The sequence below is a fragment of the Monodelphis domestica genome, chromosome 1 (assembly GCF_027887165.1).
Source record: "Monodelphis domestica isolate mMonDom1 chromosome 1, mMonDom1.pri, whole genome shotgun sequence".
Classification (NCBI taxonomy): domain Eukaryota; kingdom Metazoa; phylum Chordata; class Mammalia; order Didelphimorphia; family Didelphidae; genus Monodelphis; species Monodelphis domestica.
The window spans coordinates 163,895,019-163,913,503 of record NC_077227.1 but is presented as its reverse complement, the minus strand read 5'-3'; the positions used below and the strand labels follow the sequence as shown (position 1 = coordinate 163,913,503).

The following is an 18,485-nucleotide window of genomic DNA, read 5'->3' as shown; positions in this document are numbered from 1 at the left end:
CTTGGATTCAAATACTAGCTCTTCTACTTGCTACCTGTGTACTTACTCTGAGCCTCAGTTTCTCCATCTGCGAAATGTGAGGGGCTCACACAGCCCCACATGATTTCTGGAGTTCTCTCTAGGCACCCACTCTGGCTCCTACAATCCTAAATGCTATCTTCTTTTCAGGCTAGGGCCCCTTTCTTCCGTGCAACATGAAATGGATGGGGGTGGGAGGAGTGGAGAATCGGGAATTGGGGGGTTAATTCCCGGACAGGCGTCAGCTGACCCCTGATCGCAACGCAAGTAGCACAAATGAAGTTGACTCACCCTCCACTCCCCCTGCCCCTCACCTCCCCCCGAAAAAGGAAAGGCTCAGCCCAGAGCTCAGCTAGCCAGATCTGTGGCTAGGGAGGCCGACCCGCCTGGAGAGGGGCAGCACCGACCCCTCAAGTCCCTCCCCTCCCGTGGCCCCAGCCAGTCTCCCGCGGCTGCCGCCCCCGACCAGGCAGGCAGTTCCAGAGCAGGCGAGGGAGGCCGCCACCCTCCCAACCCCAGCCCCTCGGCTCCGCCCGCCCTCCCGCTCCGCCATGGCTCAGCCGATGGAGGTGGGCGGCGGGGACGGCGCAAGGCAAGAAGAGGATGCGGTGGGAGAGGAGGAGCAATACGAGGTTTGGTCCCGGACTAAAAGTCCGGTGCAGATCCGGGTAGCCATCCAGGCGGCCGAAGAGGAGGAGGAGGAAGAAGCGAGGGCCTCAATGGGGGGCGTCGGGGAAGGGGAAGACGACGGGGACTCCGCTCGCTATCTCAGTCCCGGGTGGGGCAGTGCCAGCGAGGATGAGCCGAGCCGCGGGCACAGGTACGAGAGCAGAGGAGGCCTGGATAAGGGTTCAGGGTGCTTTGGGTTGGAGAAAGTATGGGAGGGGGCTGTCTGGAGACAGGCGTGGGCACCAGCGCGCAGGACAAGACTGGCTGTGCTGGCGGTTCTGCACTAGGGCTCAGGCTCTGCCCTCTCCCCCAGGTTCCTAGGGGCTGGAACAGATCGAGCGCCTGCTGGGCGACACGCACGCATCCAGGACCACGTCCGGGCCCCTTCCCCACTGGACGGTGGGAGGAGCCCAGAGAAGGCCAGTGGGCCCCAACCTCGTTCAGCACGCGCCTGGGATGGCAGAGTTTGGGTTGGTTGGTTTGTCCCAGAGAGCAGCCGTCAAGACCTTTCTATCCCTTCCTCCTCCCTGGCTGGCTGTCAGAGGTGGAGAATTTAGGGAACTGTTGATGCCCTGTGAGCCAGAGCTGCCAAAAAGTCTATATCAATCATTAGGGCTGGGTTAGTCATGGACACTGATGTACTAGTCCCAGTTGTTACTCACTTTAACTACTGTCTACACCCAAACACACTTTTTTTTTTTTTAATTTTGTTTTGTTTTTGAAAGATCTATGCCCCTCCAATGCGGATAGCAAGGGAAAAGAATATAGCTCTCCCCATGATGTCCTACATGATCCAAGCTGGCCCCTTGCCTGTGGTGTTTCCTCTCCCTTTTACTCCATAGTGAGTAATGAGAGATTTGTAAATGGCAAAAAGATAGGCTCACATAAGGGTTAATTCATGGCCTCTTAGTTCTCTACTTCAAAAATGTGACTTCTAGGATCCTCCCCAAGCCTGACATGCTTAACATCCTTAACCAGCTCTACCAGTCAGGCTCTCAGTTTAGAACGTTATCCCTCATAATATAAATTGGTTTTGCTCATTCTGTAAGGGGATCTAGGCGATGGAAGACTGAAGCATATTTTGGCCCTAGCTTGTCCACTACTTAGTTGTATTATCTTGGCCAACTCACTTCCCTTATCAAGGCTTTTTCCCCCTTATTCATAAAGTGAGGGGGATTGATGGCTTGATGATGTCTAAGGTCTCTTCCAGCTTTGACATTCCAGTTTTCAAACTTGGTGACCACTGTCTTAATTCCTGGTGTAGACAGTGGTGTAAAATCCCAAGAAATCTTTTATGTTTGTTTTGGCATAAACCTACTCTGTACATCATAATACTGTTAGACTGGGCTTATTGCTCAAGGGGGTGGAACTTTTGTGGTATCAAGAGACTATCTGTCCTGTTTGCTCTAGGAGACTTATGTGTTTCAACTCCTGAGCCCTATTTATTAGTCAGGAACCCTGGCTTTAGGGTCTTAGAGGCCATCAAGTTCAGCCCCAGATGGAAAAGGAATCCCTTCCATACCATAGCTACCAAGTGGTCATCAGCATTTTGTTTGAAGACTTCCCACTATCTTCTAAGGCAGTCCATTCTACTTTTGGATAGTTCAGAATAGTTAAGAAGATTTTTTCTTAATTTTAAGCTTAAATGGGACTCTTTCTAATTTAATTGTTGCTTCTGGTTATACTTTTTGAGTCCAAGGAGATAAACATTCTTCTTTCACATGACAGCCTTTCAGTTTCTTGAAAACAGCTTTCAGTTTGCCTCATGTCTTTTCTTCTGTAGGCTAAACTTCTTCAGTTTCTTTTAGCTGCTCCTTATAATATGTATGTAAGCCTTTTAACCATTTGGTGTCCTTTGGATGCTCTTCAGATCTTCCTAAAATATGGTTCAGGCAAAAAAATATGGATCAGACAATAGATGTCTGATCAAGGCAAGGCACAGTGGGACTGTCGCCTCCCTAGGCATGGACTTATATGCCTTTCAGTGTTGTCTAGAATGCCATTAACTTATTCAGCCTTCAAATCACAATAATCACAGAATCACAGAATTTCAGAATTGGATAACCCACCTCAGTAATCATCACGTTTAACTCATAACTGAAAAAGAATCCCCTCTACAAGAAGTGTGACATAGGGTTATCCAGTTTTCGCTTGAAAATCACTGAGTGGTACAGTGGGAAGAGTGAGATAGCAGAATTGGTTGACCTCTGAGGTTCCTTTCATATCTATATCTATGATCCCAATGAGGAGGAACCTATTACCTCCTGGACTAACCTATTTCTGATAGCTTTGTTAGGAAGTTTTTTTCTTACATTTGAGGATGTAACATTTCCTCTTTGCAACATCTACCTGTTACTCTTTGTTCTGCATTTTGTGGAAAACAGAAAATGTCTAAGCTCTTTTCCATATGATACTTAGTCATGGATCTGATTTCACTGATTTAGGAGTTTTCTCCCAGCAGTGCAGATTGTGGTCCATCCATACATGCCATGCTATCTATGCAACTCCAATTCATATCCTCCCAAAATTTGATGTAAGAATTAACCCAACATGCTGAAAATGTTCCTCAGTTTCCTCCACATCACAAAAGTACCAGTTGAGCTCTTTGATTCCCCACCCATCATTCCTTCCTGTTGCCGCAAGACCAGCACATCTTGGAATTTTCTTGTTGGTTATTATTGTTACTTACTCCTTTGCCCTCCTGTGATACCCATTTTTCGTTATTTGTTTGCAGTTATTTTCCTCTTGTCTCACTACCATGTAGGAACACTAGTGAAACATTAGTACTGAAATTGAAAAGATAAGCCTTGGCTTTCATAGCAAACTTGGGGTCAGTTAGAAAGAGCTTTGCCATTTCCCCAAAAGCAATCTAGCAGGCCTTTCTCCTTTGATTCAGTTCTCATGCCAATTTGTTATCTAACTCTACTGCCCAGACACACCTGGTACATTTTTAATCCATGATTTGTACAGAGGCATAGATGTATGCTTACCTTTGGTGAGCGTACATCTCCCTGTTGTTGGATTCACTGGATGACCAGGGTTATTTCTGTTATTAAATCATGTAGGGAATCACAGTATATATTTGGGAAACACCTTGTTGGAAAAGAATTTACCTTCAAGGTAGTGTTTTGTTCTACTAAATCAAATGCCTTTTTCATAATCAACAAATAGCACAATGGGATATTATATGCTTTATTTTTTCAGTTAATTATGAAATAATAAAAATGTGGCCAATTGGTAAATGTCCCTTGCAAAGGTAAGCTTGTTCTCTACTGACACTGATTTATGTTGAGGTGACTTTCATAAAGATTTTGTAGAGATGGAAAAGTAGATATACTTATTGGTGCTATTGATACTCTCTCTGTCATCCTTTCCAGTGTTCATAAGGTCCAAGATTTTTCCAAACCTATGGCTTCTTCTCCTTTAGCTACCTTCTGCATCAGACCTTCAATTTTCTCACAATTTCACATGATAACCTTTCAAATAATTGAAAACAACTATCATAGTGTCATGAAGTCTTCTCTTTTCCAACCTAAACATCCCCAGTACCTTTAACTGATTGTCATAATATTAAATCAAGACCCTTCACCATCCTGGTTCCTGTTCTTTAGTTGCTTTCCAGCTCATCAGTTTTCTTAAAATATTATTTAATAACCTGTGCTAAACCCAATACAGACCAGTGTGGTTTTTTAAAAATTATTTTTATTCTGAACTTAAACCACAAATAATAATGATAATAATAAAGCACAAGATGATGAATATGGAAATGCTTATCATATAATAACAGATGTACAACCTATTCCATAGTACCTGCCTTCTTAGGGAAGGGGGAAGGGATGGGAGGGAAAGAGAGAACATGGGTTGCAAAGTGCCAGAAAATTAATATTAAACATTATATTGATATGTAATCTGGAAACAAAAATTTATTATAGAAAATAAAGCTATGTAAAAGTTTAAAAAATAAATGAATGAATAAATGTCAAAAATAGTTAGCATTTATGTAGCAATTTAATATTTAAAAAGCTTTTTACAAATATTAATGGATGTTTGCATATACATAGTAGAACAGAAAAAGATTGTTATACATGAAACTGTAGGTCTCTGTTATGTACAACTTTCTAGGACCAGTATAAACTTTGTTAGTACCATTACTCTTCATTACTGGATGCTTTGCCTCTCTTACTTCAGGCTAAGATCACACTAATTTTCTTGACTATCTTGACTATCATTTCAAATTCTTAATTCTCAAAGAGCTTGACATCCGCTAAAATACCCAAATCTTTTTTTTTCAATCATTTTTTTCAAATGAGTTGGTATGTAGCTATGTCTCCCTTTGTCTTATACTTATAAAGTTAATATTTAGAAATTTATTAAGAAACATTTTTCCTTCCACAAACTCTATGGTCTAGACACACTAGCTTACTTTAATTCCTTACACAGATATTTCCCTTCTCTGTGCCTTTATGCTGGTTGTTCCCCATGCCTGGAAAACTCTACATCCTCACTACCACATCTCAGAATCCCTAGTTTCCTTTTGGACTCAAGTTAGCCACTACCTTTTATATCTAAGGCTCTTAACTTTTTGTGTCATTGATCCCTTTGGCAATGTGATAAAGCCTATGGATCCCTTCTCTGAATAATGTTTTAAAAATAAAATACGTTAAATACATTTAAAAATAGGATTAGAAAGGAAACTAAAGGTTAGCAGAAATAAAAATTAATTTTTCCCCATTAGGGTTCACAGACCCCTTTAAATATATCCATGTCCTGCTTGGGAGGTCTTTGGACCCCAAGTTAAGAGGATCTTTGTAAATCTACATGAGATCTTTCTTGGTCCTTCTGGGTGTTAGTGGCTTATCTCTTCAAACTACTTTGTATTGCTTGATCTTGTATATTTTCAGGATCCATTCTAATTCAGTTCAATTCAGTAATCCAATCCAAAGAATGTAAGCTCCTTGAGGGTAGGAACTATTTTATTTTTACCTTTGTATCCCCAGTACTTAGCACAATGCCTACCATATACTTTGTTGTTCCATTGTTTCAGTGGTGTCCAACTCTATTTGGGGTTTTCTTGGCAAAGATACTGGAGTGGTTTGCCATTTCTTTCTCCAGCTCATTTGACAGATGAGGAAACTGAAGCAAAGGGTTAATTGACTTATCATGTCACCTGGTGCTCTATCCATTTCACCACCTAGCTGCCCTAATATCTTATCAATAGTCAAGACTTCTTTCCTTTGTGCCTCCTTCTCTCCTTGATACTGTCTCCACTTTGATTCAAGCTCTCATCAGCTCACCCCTGGACTACATAGCTCGTTGATTGGTCTTCCCTCCACAAGTCTCTCCCCACCCTAATTCATAGTCTACTCAGCTGTAAAAAGGAAAAAAAAAATAATCATGAACTCCTTAACAGGAAGGACTATCTTTTGCCTTTCCTTGTTTCTCTGAAGACTTCACCTTCTGTTTTAGAATCAATTCTGTATATTGGTTCCAAGGCAGAAGAGTGGTAACAGTTAGGTAATGGGTGGGGGAGTGGGGAAATGTCTGAGGCCATAATTGAACCCAGGACCTCCTATCTTTAGCCATGGCTCTCAATCCACTAAACCACCTACCTCATCTTTTGTCCTTCTTTTTATCCCTAGCACTTAACACAGTGTCTGGCACATAGAGATATTTAATAATGTTAGTTGACTAATTGAAAAATGAAGCTAGAGAAATATACCCACAATAGAAATAAGAGAATACATTCTTTTTTTTTTCATTCTGTTTGATTTTTTAGAACAATATAAGAGGCAAGGCAGCATAAGAGTGACCTTGCTAGTGCTTCAAGGAAAGAGATCATTTTTCTAATGCAGGGATTTAAGTGTTTGGGTTTTGTTTTGGTTTTCTTGAGTCATGGACCACCATTGGCCCTGTGGTAAAGCCTATGGACTCCTTCTCAGAATTATATTTCTAAAAGCACAAAATAAAATACATAGGATTACTAAGGAAACCAATTCCTTTGAAACAATGGTGTAACTTTCTCCTATCCAAGTTTACACTCTCTTCCTGAAATCTCCTAAGACTGCACTGTTAAGAACCCCTATTCTAATACCTGGTGCCTTGACTAGTCCATAATACTCTGCTGGGCAGAAACTCATTCATATTTTGTGACAACATTTAACCAGGCTTTGCAAGGGAGCAAGAGAAGGTGATAGGCAATTTCTGTTACTGAGATTTAGCTGTGGCTATAGAAAACAATTTCTCATTATGTCTGTGCAGATTTTATCGCTACCAAAAGCTAAATCCCTTTGGCACCAGAACTTCTTCAGATAAGCCTTGACTCCTTGTTCCCTCTATCTGCTCACCTTTATTCTCAGCTCTTCACAGTCCTACCCGGTGGCCTGCCTCCCCTTCCCAGGGCCCAGTGGCATTCTTTAAGGCAGTTCTCTGAATTATCTCCTGCTATATGCTGCCAGCTCGACCCCAAGAGCCCCTGCAGAGAAAAAGCTGACATAAACCCAGTGGGAAGCAATCCAAACCATTGGAAAGCAGAGCCAAAAATGCAATCTACCATGACCAGGTCCCATGGAGAACCTTTGTAGATCAGCAGAAAAACAATGGAGATAAAATATTCTGAATTTATTAGCCATCCTGTTCCATCCTTCTCTCAAGGCTGCCTATCTTTTATATTAGAAAAAAATTAACACATAGCTTTTTTATACCCATGACATTACAGAAGGAAGATATATATATTATTAGCCTTCCTACCCTCTTTATTATCAGAGAGCTTTTCAAACAAACCCCTGTTATTAATAATAATCTTGTCTAATAACAATTGAAACTTTAATTTGTAACAGTACCTTATAGTTTACAGAGCACATTCTCATATGTAATTTCATTGGATACATCTCACTGGAGCCTTATACATTGCTCCTTGGGTTGTTTTGCAATTTGTGATTCTTTTCAAATAGTGACATTCCATAATTTGTGGTCATATAGCTCCAATATGCAGTGTTTGCTTAAATGTTCAGTGATTATATGCATTCTTATAGAAATTTCCAGATTGCTTGATATAGAATAAATTTACTAATCTGTGGTTTCTCTGTGCCCCTGTGGAAATCCTATAAGAGCAAGAATTGCATTGTTTATTTGCCAGTTCCTTAATGAGTGTTCATTTTAATAAACAAGGACACAATTTCATCTCAACTTCCTGTAAAATCTTTGGGTGGATGCTTTCCAATTTTTGTGATTTATCTTTATCCCTGTGGTTTCTCTTAATCTAATTTTTTTCCAATGGGTCCAGATACTCTCTGCTTTTACAAATATTAAGATCTGGTACATAGAGCCATTGAATTTAAAGGAACCTTTGAGACAAGCTAATCCAAATTCTTATCCAAAACGGAACCCTTGTTCTATTGTATCTTTGCCAAATGATCATCCAGCCCCTGCTTGAAAGCCTCCTAAGTTTCCTAAGTTTGCCCAGCCTTCCTGTTTCATACCTCTAACCTCCTCATTTCAGAGGGGAACTTGGGAGTGAAATCTTTCTAACAACTTACCTTGGGAAGAATAAGCTGTGAAATTAATGTGTTCTGTTTGGCATCAGCTTTTCATTACACAGTCACATTTTGCATTAAGATCATCGTGCTGATTCTTGAGCTGACATCCTCCCTTTGATACATATATAGAATATCATATTTTGATTTTGGTGGTGTTCCTCCAATTGTTTTTTAGGACTATTTCCTTTTAAGTTTCTACCTGACCCATCATACCTTTGAAATTTCCCTTTCTACCATTCCTTTGGATTATTTTTCTGCTTTTTGAAAGACCATTGCTTTAGCATGACAGTGTCTTTGACATTACTAGTGAGTCAGACAGAATTGTGTTATGGTCTTTGTGGCCTTCTCTCCATCCTTCCAAAAGCCCAGGATTATTTAGTCGATAGTAACTCATTTATCTTGGATTTCCAATATACTGCTTTAATATAGTCTACAGGCTATATTGGTTAATGACTTTAAATTCTTTTCATCACTCTTTTCTCCTCGTTTTTTGTCAAAAATTTCTTTTCCGGGAGACAGCACGGTAGCTCAGCAGATTGATAGCCAGCCTGGAAGATGAGAGGTCTTGGGATCAAATGTGGCTTCAGACACGTCTTAGCTGTGTGACTTTGGGCAAGTCATTTGATCTCTATTGCCTAGCCCTTACCACTCTTCTGCTTTAGAACCAGTACAAAGTATTGATTCTAAGATGGAAGGTAAGGGTTTTTTTAAAAAAAATTATTTAACAAAAATGAGCAACTACAAAAGGGATGCTTATTAAAAGTCTTTTGATTTATTGGTTAATTTTTTTCTTCTGACAAAATACTGAATTTTCATTTTATTTTTTTCTTGTCTGAAGTCTCAGCATTGGTAAGCATCAACTTTGAAGCAGTCCTTATGTAAAGTCAACACATTTGAAATGTGACTGGAGCTCTGGAGTGTTGGATTTTCCAGTTCTACTAATGTTGGTTAAATATGCAGCTTTCTCAACCCCAGATTACTCACTACCTACTACCTACTGTACTGTCATGAGTGTGTAGGGGTAGTTAAGATTGCATCCCTTTCTAGAGAAAACCCATGTTGGCAAACCTTGGCACGTGTGCCAGAGAGGGCTGCTCCCCTCACCCTCTCCACATGGGCCTGAGGACATTTCTCCCATAGTCTTCTCCTCTGCCCAGTAGCCCAATGGGAGTGCTTCCTTCCTCCCCCAGCTGCGGTAAGAGGTTGGCTCATGTGTGGCATGAGGGTTGCAGTTTGGGCATTCAGTCTCTAAAAGGTTCACCACCACTGCTTTAGCCTGTAATGAACATCACCCATATGGTGAGGACTCCAGTGACCAAATATGGCTTGATAAATTAAACACTTCTCCTCTGGTTTTTGTAGCACTACTACAAGTGGAGGAGAAAATGATGGTTCTGACCAGGACCAGGACTGGAAACCACCAAGCTATGAGTTAATCTTGAAGCTGGTTGATCAGATTGAGTTCTACTTCTCTGATGAAAACCTCGAAAAAGATGCCTTCCTGCTAAAACATGTGAGAAGGAACAAGCAGGGCTATGTGAGTGTCAAGCTACTCACATCTTTCAAAAAGGTAAGCCCGAATCTGTTTTAAGGCACTCAAAGGCAATTTGTTTCTTTTTCCTTCTGTTCTGGCTGACCAACAATTTTCTTTAAATATCTTCAAATTGTGAATTCGAAAATCATCAGTAAACACAAACATTTCCATGTAAAAAGAAGGACAGAAAAGAGAATTACGTTTCAAACTGTGACTTTTTTACATTAAATGTGTGTGCATCTGGGTATATATATATATATATATATATATATATATATATATGTATATATATATATACACACAAACATATTTAATAGCTAGCATTTATATAGTGCTTCAAGGTTTTCAAAATGCTTTACAAAATTTACCTCATGTTACCTTCACAACAATACTGGGTGTTATGTGCTATCATTATCACCATTTGACAGATTAGGAAGCTAAGGTAGACAGAGGTGATGTGACTGGATCAGGGCCATGTAGCTTGTAAATATTTGAGATGGCATTTGAATTTAGATCTGTCTTCTTGACTCTTGACTTGGGTCCAACATTACCTTGCTCATCTATATTGATTTCTGAACTCTCTTTTATTCTCTTATTTATTTATTATTTCATATCCTACAACTTTACTGAAACCATTTTTACATGTAAATTTTTATTTTAAAAATATTTTTCCATTTTTACATATTTCATTTTCTTTCCCTCCCCCCTCTCCTCCCAGATCTAATAAGCATTTCCACTGGGTTATCACTTATACCTATTTCCATATTATTCATTTTTGCAATAGAATAATCTTTTAAAACCAAATTCTAAATCTTCTCTTTTATATATTTTTAAAGATTTCATTGATCTTTTAAGAATGTTTTTGATAGAGATATCAGTACCTCCAGGTCTCTAATGTTTAGTCACTTCAGTCATGTTTGACTTTTCATGAACCCATTTAGAATTTTCTTGGCAAAGATACTGGAGTGGTTTGCAATTTCCTTCTGCTCATTTGGCAGATGAGGAACTGAGACAAACTGGGTTAGGTAACTTTCCCAAGGTCACATAGCTGGGTAATGTCCAAGGCCAGATTTGAATTCAGGAAATCTTCTTGAATTCTGGGCTGACACTCTATCCACTATACCGCCTCGCTGCTCTACTCTTCTGTTCTACCACTACCACTACCAGTTTTCCCAACTCTCTCCATATTTCACACTCCAAAATAAAAAACCTTCTTGTAACAAGTATGTATAGTCAAAACAAATTTCTACTATATCAAATAAATAATTTTCCATTTACTAAGGTCAGAAGAAGAAGAAATGAGCTTAAATATTAGGAGCAGGTATTTAGGTTATATAGTATGAAATATTCCCAGATTGGAATGACAGATAGTTATAAAAGGGCATTGCCAAAGTCATTTGGATCATGGAATCACTCCAGTGTGTGGGCACCAAAAATAAGACTTTGAAGGCCTACCCGATCTGGCCTTAGGCCTCAGTCCTAAGATTCTGTGAAATCCAGACTTTCCAACTGGTAGATTATGTCAGTAATATAAGGGGTTAGGAAGTAGCAGAAAGTAGCCTGGGAGATCAAACCATAGTGAGGAGGTTCTTGGAACATAAGGTCATAGATTTAAAGTTTAGAGGCCATCTAGCCCAGCCTCCTTATTTTATAGATGAGCAACTGAAGCCTTAGAAAAATTAAATGTGTTTTGCCTTGGGTCATGTGAGGCAGCCAGAGTGTCAGAGCCAAGAAAACTCATCTTCCTGTTCTTTGTAGGTTCAAATCTGACTCAAACATTTACAAGTTAAACAACTCTGGGCAAATCACTTAACTCTGTTTGCCTCAGTTTCCTCGTCTGTAAAATAAGCTGGAGATGGAAAGGGCAGACCAGTGCAATATCTTTCCAAAATGGCACCACAAAAAGTCACATATGCCTGAATAATAGCAACAACAATGATCACAAAGGTAGTGTGTGAATCTGACATGAAATCCAGCATGCTTTCCTCTAGACCATACTGCCTCTCATTGGGTCTCTTATCATCTGACTATAGTTGAAATGACTTTTTCTGATTGCAGTCTCTCAGGGAGGGAGATGGAGAGCCCTCTAGAGGTGTTTCTGTCATTGCAGTGGTGGTTTTATAGTCCTAGGGTGGAGATGGGAGAGAGTTGGGGTCGGGGGGAACCATCTCCAGGCATTTTAGTTAAGTAAGAGAAAATGTGAAAATAGATCTGTTGTTCTTGGTGAAAAGTGCGTTTCCTAGAAAGGAAACAAGCTTCCAAACACAGGTTTGATGAGTTACACAGCTGGAAGGTCATTTGTGAACCATTAATTTGTCCTGTGCAGTTTGGCAGATTCTTTCATGCCACTCAAATGCAGAGGGCCCAGAAGCAAAACTTTTTTTTTCTCTTTCTCATTTTTTCCCTCTGAAGACTAAGCCCTCCACCCCTCTTCATATGTCTGAGTTCTTATTTGAGAAATTCTCCTGATCTCACTTGAAATATTGTAAGGAAACCCCAGAGAGATTTTGGAAGCTCTTCTGGAATAAATGTAGCGATGGGGAATCTCAGAGGAACCCTTGAGCACAGCGAAGGAAAATCAGATTGCAACTGGGGAGTCCTTCCTTTTTCAATTTTGAGCTCTCAAATCTCTGAGCTCTTTCATGTTAATGTTTCTTTACTTAACCTCCTTAATTGTAAATTGGAATGAGGGGAACCTACCCTCAGTGTGCAGATTGAGATGCATTATTTTTTGGACATGGCCAACTTGTATATTAGTTTTTCTTGATTGTGTATTTGTTTAAAAATGATTTTATTTTTATTTTTTTATCAGGTTTAATGTTGCCATATATAAGTATAATGTTTCTAACAGAAAGTGGGAGAGAATAACTAGGAAAGATTGACTAATGACTAAACTTAAAAAACAACAGCAATAGAGGACAGCTCAATCTCTCAGTGGATAGAGAACCAGACCTGAAGACAGGAAGTCCTGGGTTTAAAGGTACCCTCAGACACTTCCTAGCTGTGTGACCCTGGGCAAGTCATTTAATCCCAATTGCCTAGCCCTTACCTTTCTTCTTCTAATACTGAAGGTAAGGATTTAAAACAATAGCAGTCTCTTCCTTAAATATGTGTAAAGATTCTGCTATCATCCAAATCCAAGGAGGTTAGCAGAATGTGTTGCTCCATGGTCCAAAGGACTTCTTTTTAATGGCAATTTGATTGATTGATGATATATGTGGTTTATTCTCCATTAGGACTCTTCCTTAGGTCATAAAGAATAATGAAAATAGATTTTTATTAATTCAAAACTTTAAATTTAAAAATAATATTCTTAGTTGTAGGAGTATTATTCAGTTATTTTTAGTCATATCTGACTGCATTTGGGTTTTCTTGGCAAAAAAGTGCACAGCAGATAAAGTGACACTCTTGAAGCCAGGAAGACTTTTCAAGTTCAAATCCAACCTCAGCTGTCTGACCTTAGGGCAAGTCATTTAGCCTCTGTTTGCTTGAGTTTCCTCATCTGTAAAATGAGTTGAAAAAGGAAGTGAGAAACCACTCTAGTATCTTTGCTAAGAAAACCCTAAATGGAGTTATGAAGAATCAGATACAACTGAACAACAACATGGCAAAGATGCTGGAGTGATTTGCTGGTTTCTTCTCCCACTTATTTTACAGATAAGGAAATGGAGGCAGACAGGGTTAAGTGACCTGCCTTGAGTTACACAGCTGGTAAGTCACTCAGGCTGGATTTGAACTTGGGAAAGTGAGTTTTCTTAACTCCAGGTCCAGTGCTCTATCCATTTTACCATCTGTCTGCCCCTCTAGAAATATGGACACGCTCAACTGGTGTAGGAGTGGTGATTCTGAAGATGTAGTTAAATAAGGCCATTTCAAATTTGCCTTCTCCAGGTGAAGCACCTTACTCGGGACTGGAGGACCACAGCCTATGCCTTGAAGTATTCAGAGACTCTAGAGTTGAATGAGGATCATCGGAAGGTGAGGAGGATCACACCGGTGCCTTTCTTCCCTGTTGAAAACCAGCCCAGTAGGATGCTCCTGGTCTATGACCTCCACCTGTTTCCTAAGCCATGGGCTCTGGCTGTTCTTCAGGAGAACGGAAGGCTACAAGAGAAGGTCATGGAGCATCTTCTGAAGGTCTTTGGAACATTTGGAGTCATCTCATCCGTGCGAATTCTCAAGCCAGGGAAAGAGCTACCTCCTGATATCCGAAAGTTTAGCAGCCGGTACAGTCAAGTAGGGACTCAAGTGTGTGCCATTGTGGAATTTGAAGAGGTAGATGCTGCCATCAGGGCCCATGAGTCCATGAGCATGGGATCTCCAAGTAAAGGCAGCATCAAAGTAGTCCTCATCGGGATGAAAGCACCCAAGAAGAAAGGATCGAAAGAGAAGAATCCGGAGGAGGAAGCTGCCGTGAGTGTCTACCAAAACAAGACCCTCAATAAGAGAGTGGAGGAGCTTCAATACTTGGGTGATGAGTCATCGGCCAACAGCTCTTCAGACCCGGAGAGTAATCCTACATCCCCCATGGCTGAACGGCGGTACGTGGCCTCCAGCAAGCTTAGTCCTTCTGTCTATTCAAACCATCACCTGAGTCCAAATGCCTCCCCTCGCTCCAGTCCTTGGAACAGCCCCCTGGTGCAGCGTAAAGGAGTGTCCAAGAAGTCTCCACTGGCAGAGGATGCCACGCTGAACTCTAGTGCCAGCCCTGACAGTGTTCAGAAATGCACAGATTATTCATCCGACAGCAGCATCACTCCCTCCAGTAGCCCCTGGGTGCAGAGGCGTCGCCTAGCCCAATGGGGAACGCACGAGAGAAGTCCAGCTGCCAGTCCGCTCCTCACCCGCAAGGTCCAGAATGCAGATGGGTCACCTGTCGGGGTATTGAGGTTGCCAAGAGGCCCTGATGACACCAGAGGATTTCATGGGGGATACGAAAGAAAAAGGGTCTTTGTGTAAACATAGTCGATACCAGCTCCATAGTAAACCAATTTTATTTTCCTGATCCAACAAAACATCTGGCATGTTCAAGGACTGGCTCAAGTATAAGTTTTAATGTTTTGTATTGGTGTAGATTTCTTAATTTATATATTTGTATTGGCAGGTAATTGCATTCTGAAGAATGTCTCCTTAGTTGCAAACAACCATTTATCTTAGTAGAGTCATTTTGAGGATGTCATATATATGTCAATTTAATGGTACTGAGCAGGAATAGGAGAGATTGTCGAGGAAAGACTGAACAGAGACTATTCTGATTTTTAAAGAAATAAACCATAGTCTCTCCCTTAAGATGGGATATGGGTAGAAATTGTGCTCCCATCTGGAGTCCAAGGGGTCTAGTTCTCCTATGGCTCTAAAGACCAAAAGAGTCCTTTTAAGGACAACCCATTTGACTGATGACATCCATGCATGATTTACTCTCCTATAGTCAGTCAGTCAACATTTGTTAAGTGCCTACTCTGTGCCAGGCACTGTGCTAAGCTCTGATCTCTTAGGATCAAAACATAAATGTATACATTCTCTTACAAGCTAATTAAAGGGAGAGAATATAGGAATAATGAATGGCTCTAGGGTCTCAGGCTAATCTTGACCCATTGGGATGATGAACTGACATATCATTTGGGATTAATAAATTAGTTAGCTAGCCCTAATGGAAGAGTCAAGAAAAAATAAGATCATAGATTGAAAAGAACTTGGCCAGTGTGTCACAATGGAACAATTTAGCTTTCCCAGGTTCTTTCCCCAATTTCATAGAATAATAGAAGGGAAGAAAAAACAATCTTGTTATTATACAGACTCCCATCATATGAATGAAGCTATTTCTACAATTATTTGGAAGATTTTTTTTTCATTTTCTTTAGCAGGAGAGAATGTGTTGGAAGTAAGAGCTAGTATATATTTCTAAACTGTTTTGGCCTCCATGGCAAACCTAGTTTCGGTTCAGTATTACAGATCCATTCAAAAGTGGGTTTCAGGTTCCTTCAAAACACTTTCTATTTTCAAGGGGACAAAAGACGAAGGAGTTCTTTCACAATGTCCCCGAGTTCAGTGCTCCCTTGCTCCTCCAATCTCATTGGCTTCTTTAGTCAATCAATGATTTTCATGTCTGGAAACATTTTTAGAGTTAATATTTGTTTTGGTGTCAGGTTATCTGACACAGTATAGTATCTTGTAGTAAGAGTCTCTTCCAGGTGTAGCTTGCTGGCCATTTACTTGTTTAAATCGTTCGGTTCTTTCCAGCCTATGACAAAGTCTTCCTCTTGGATTTGTCCCCACACGAGACAAGCTGGGTCTTCTGTCTTGGAAACTTTAGATCAGCCTCTTCTCATTCTCCTCTTCTTCCATTCTCCCAGAATGTTTACACTCTTCCCCTCCTCCTTTTGTAACAGCACTTGTCCCTGCTTCCATGCAATAAACTAAAATGTCCAGGTCACCTTGCCAGTCAGCCTGCTCTTTCCTAATCTCTGGCTAAACCCTCAGCCGTGACACAGCCTTGCTATTTGTTAGTTCCCGAAAAGCTTGGCTGGGAAACCCAGCCCAGGGTGTTTTTACAGATGTTTTGTTGATTTTAATGAAAGCCAGATCCCACTTCACTCTGCTGCATGAAACTGACCGCTGAGGCAGGATTGGCCAAAAATTCCCATCTTCAGGGAAACAGCCCCAAACACCAAATCCAGTTCCTGAGCATCATCTCAGCAGATGAATTATTCCATCACCTTGTCCAAATGTCAAAAATAGGAGATCTACTTTTTAAACTACATTATTAGTTACTTGAGGATTTTGTAGGTAAGCATTTTTCGTGGTATGAATTAGGCCTCTCTTGAATTAAGCTACTAATTTAGAAGAGAATGATAAAATTTTATGAAAAAAGTCTTATAGAGAAGGCTGCATGATACAGTACTCATCTTCTAGAATCAAAGACCTAGAAATAAAAGCAAACACTCCTTTCATTTTACAGAGAAGGAAACTGAGGTCCAGAAAGGTGAAATAAGTCACTCAAACAAGTATTCAATGTCAGAGTCTTGGTTTGAATGAAGAACCTCTAACTGTAGGGGCAGCTGGGTGATGCACTGGATGGATCTGGAGTCAGGAAGATCTGAGTTCTAATCTGTCCTCAGATACTTACTAGTTGTACGTCCCTGGCAAGTCACTTAACCCCTATTTGCCTAAATTCCTCATCTCTAAAATAGAGACACACTGAAAAGCTTCTTAACCTTCCCAAGTTCCAGGAAACTCTTTAAGCCTCATCTAGTAAGGTAAAGATGAGTTTCAATCTGCCTTAATGAATGGAGTGTTTATACTGGTGAAATTACAGATGCTTGACATATTGACATTATGCTGGAACTGGCTCATACCAGCTCTTGAAAGCTAATTGTTAAATTTTCAGTGTAAGCATTTATACCTCAGAAGTTGGCCAACAGTACAAATCAGACTTTATTTGCTGTTTTGTTGATTGTTTCAACTTAAGAAAGTGATAGTAAAAATGTTAATAATACAGATTAAATTCAAAAGTGTCTTATGTGTATATTTTTTTTCTGGAGATTTGGTTGCTAAACATTTACCTGTGTTATACTTATATAATATAATTTTTTCAAACTTTAGTGAATTTATTTTCAAAAAGAAAAACCATATAGAGGGTGACCACACAAAAAACAAAGGAATAATAACAACTGGCACTTCTATTCCTACTAGAAAGAACTAATTTCTAATGTAACCAAAATTAACTTATTTTATAGTGGTTTGGCTAAGGTGACTTTGGACAGAGGTTTTCTCCATCCTTGATCAACCCTGGTTAAGTTTATCTGTGAGGTACCATATTGCTAATGTTATGAGACTAAACCTTATATCCTCGAGTGGTGGCTGTGACTTCAAGGTCTTTGCCTCTAAATCCCCAAACTATATATTCCATAGAATTTTGTTCTGCAAAGAATATAAACCCTTCATATGTTTTACTGGTCCTCCTGATTTTTCATTGAGAGGTTTTGATTTAGAATTCTAGAATATTAAAATGTCTAAGAAAGGAAACTCTGAAATTACTCCTCCCCTTTTCCAGGTGAGGAAACCAAGGACTTGAAAGGCTAAATGACTTTCCAAAACAGGACTACGTCACAAGCCTCCTACTCCTCAGTTTGGTACTTTTCCACAATAGGACAGGAAAGAATGAAGAATAGAATGTCCATAGTTTAAAGACCGGAGTCAGTGGCTCATTAGGGAGACAATGTGACATAGTTAGAAATAGTGCAGATTTTTAAAATTAAGATTCTTGTTTCAAATTCCAGCTCCACCATTTATTTTTGTGACCTTTAGCAAGTTACTTTACACATCTAGGCCTTAGTTTCCTCATCTATAAAATGAGGGGATTGGATTAGATGAATTTTAGAGTCCCTTCCAACTTTAAATCTGTGAGGATCTAGTAATTTCGATATTAGAATCCTGAGGTTCTGCCTCAATATTCTTGAATAATTTATAGTGCAAACTGCCCACTGATAGTTAATTTTCTTACTACTAAATAGATGGTCAGAGTCCCCCTCAAAATATTGGTCCAGCTATATTAACAAAATGTAGGACCTTAATTTGTCTTCTTTAAAAGTACAATTCCAGTTCATGCTATGGAAATTTATTTTCCTAGGTTGGCTAATTCCATGGGAAACAGTGGAAGACTGAGAAAAATCTCAATTATCCTGATATTCACTTCAGCTTAGGTCATACTATATATATCAATCATGAGA

At 39.9% G+C, this 18,485-nt stretch overlaps 1 protein-coding gene across 1 annotated transcript; it reads left to right on the top strand.

Moving 5' to 3' along the window:
* Positions 1-263: 263 nt before the first annotated feature.
* LARP6 (La ribonucleoprotein 6, translational regulator) lies at positions 264-17,267 on the top strand. Its single transcript, XM_001377358.5, has 3 exons — positions 264-838; positions 9,585-9,792; positions 13,648-17,267. Exons 1-3 carry the CDS (start codon positions 570-572, stop codon positions 14,713-14,715), a joined length of 1,545 nt encoding a protein of 514 aa, XP_001377395.3. The 5' UTR covers positions 264-569; the 3' UTR covers positions 14,716-17,267.
* Positions 17,268-18,485: the final 1,218 nt, after the last annotated feature.

Coding starts and splice junctions, on each gene's coding strand:
- LARP6 (XM_001377358.5), top strand. CDS start 570: ATGGCTCAGCCGATGGAGGTGGGCGGCGGGGACGGCGCAAGGCAAGAA. Junction 839..9,584: donor GAGCCGAGCCGCGGGCACAG/GTACGAGAGCAG, acceptor TGGTTTTTGTAG/CACTACTACAAGTGGAGGAG. Junction 9,793..13,647: donor TACTCACATCTTTCAAAAAG/GTAAGCCCGAAT, acceptor TGCCTTCTCCAG/GTGAAGCACCTTACTCGGGA.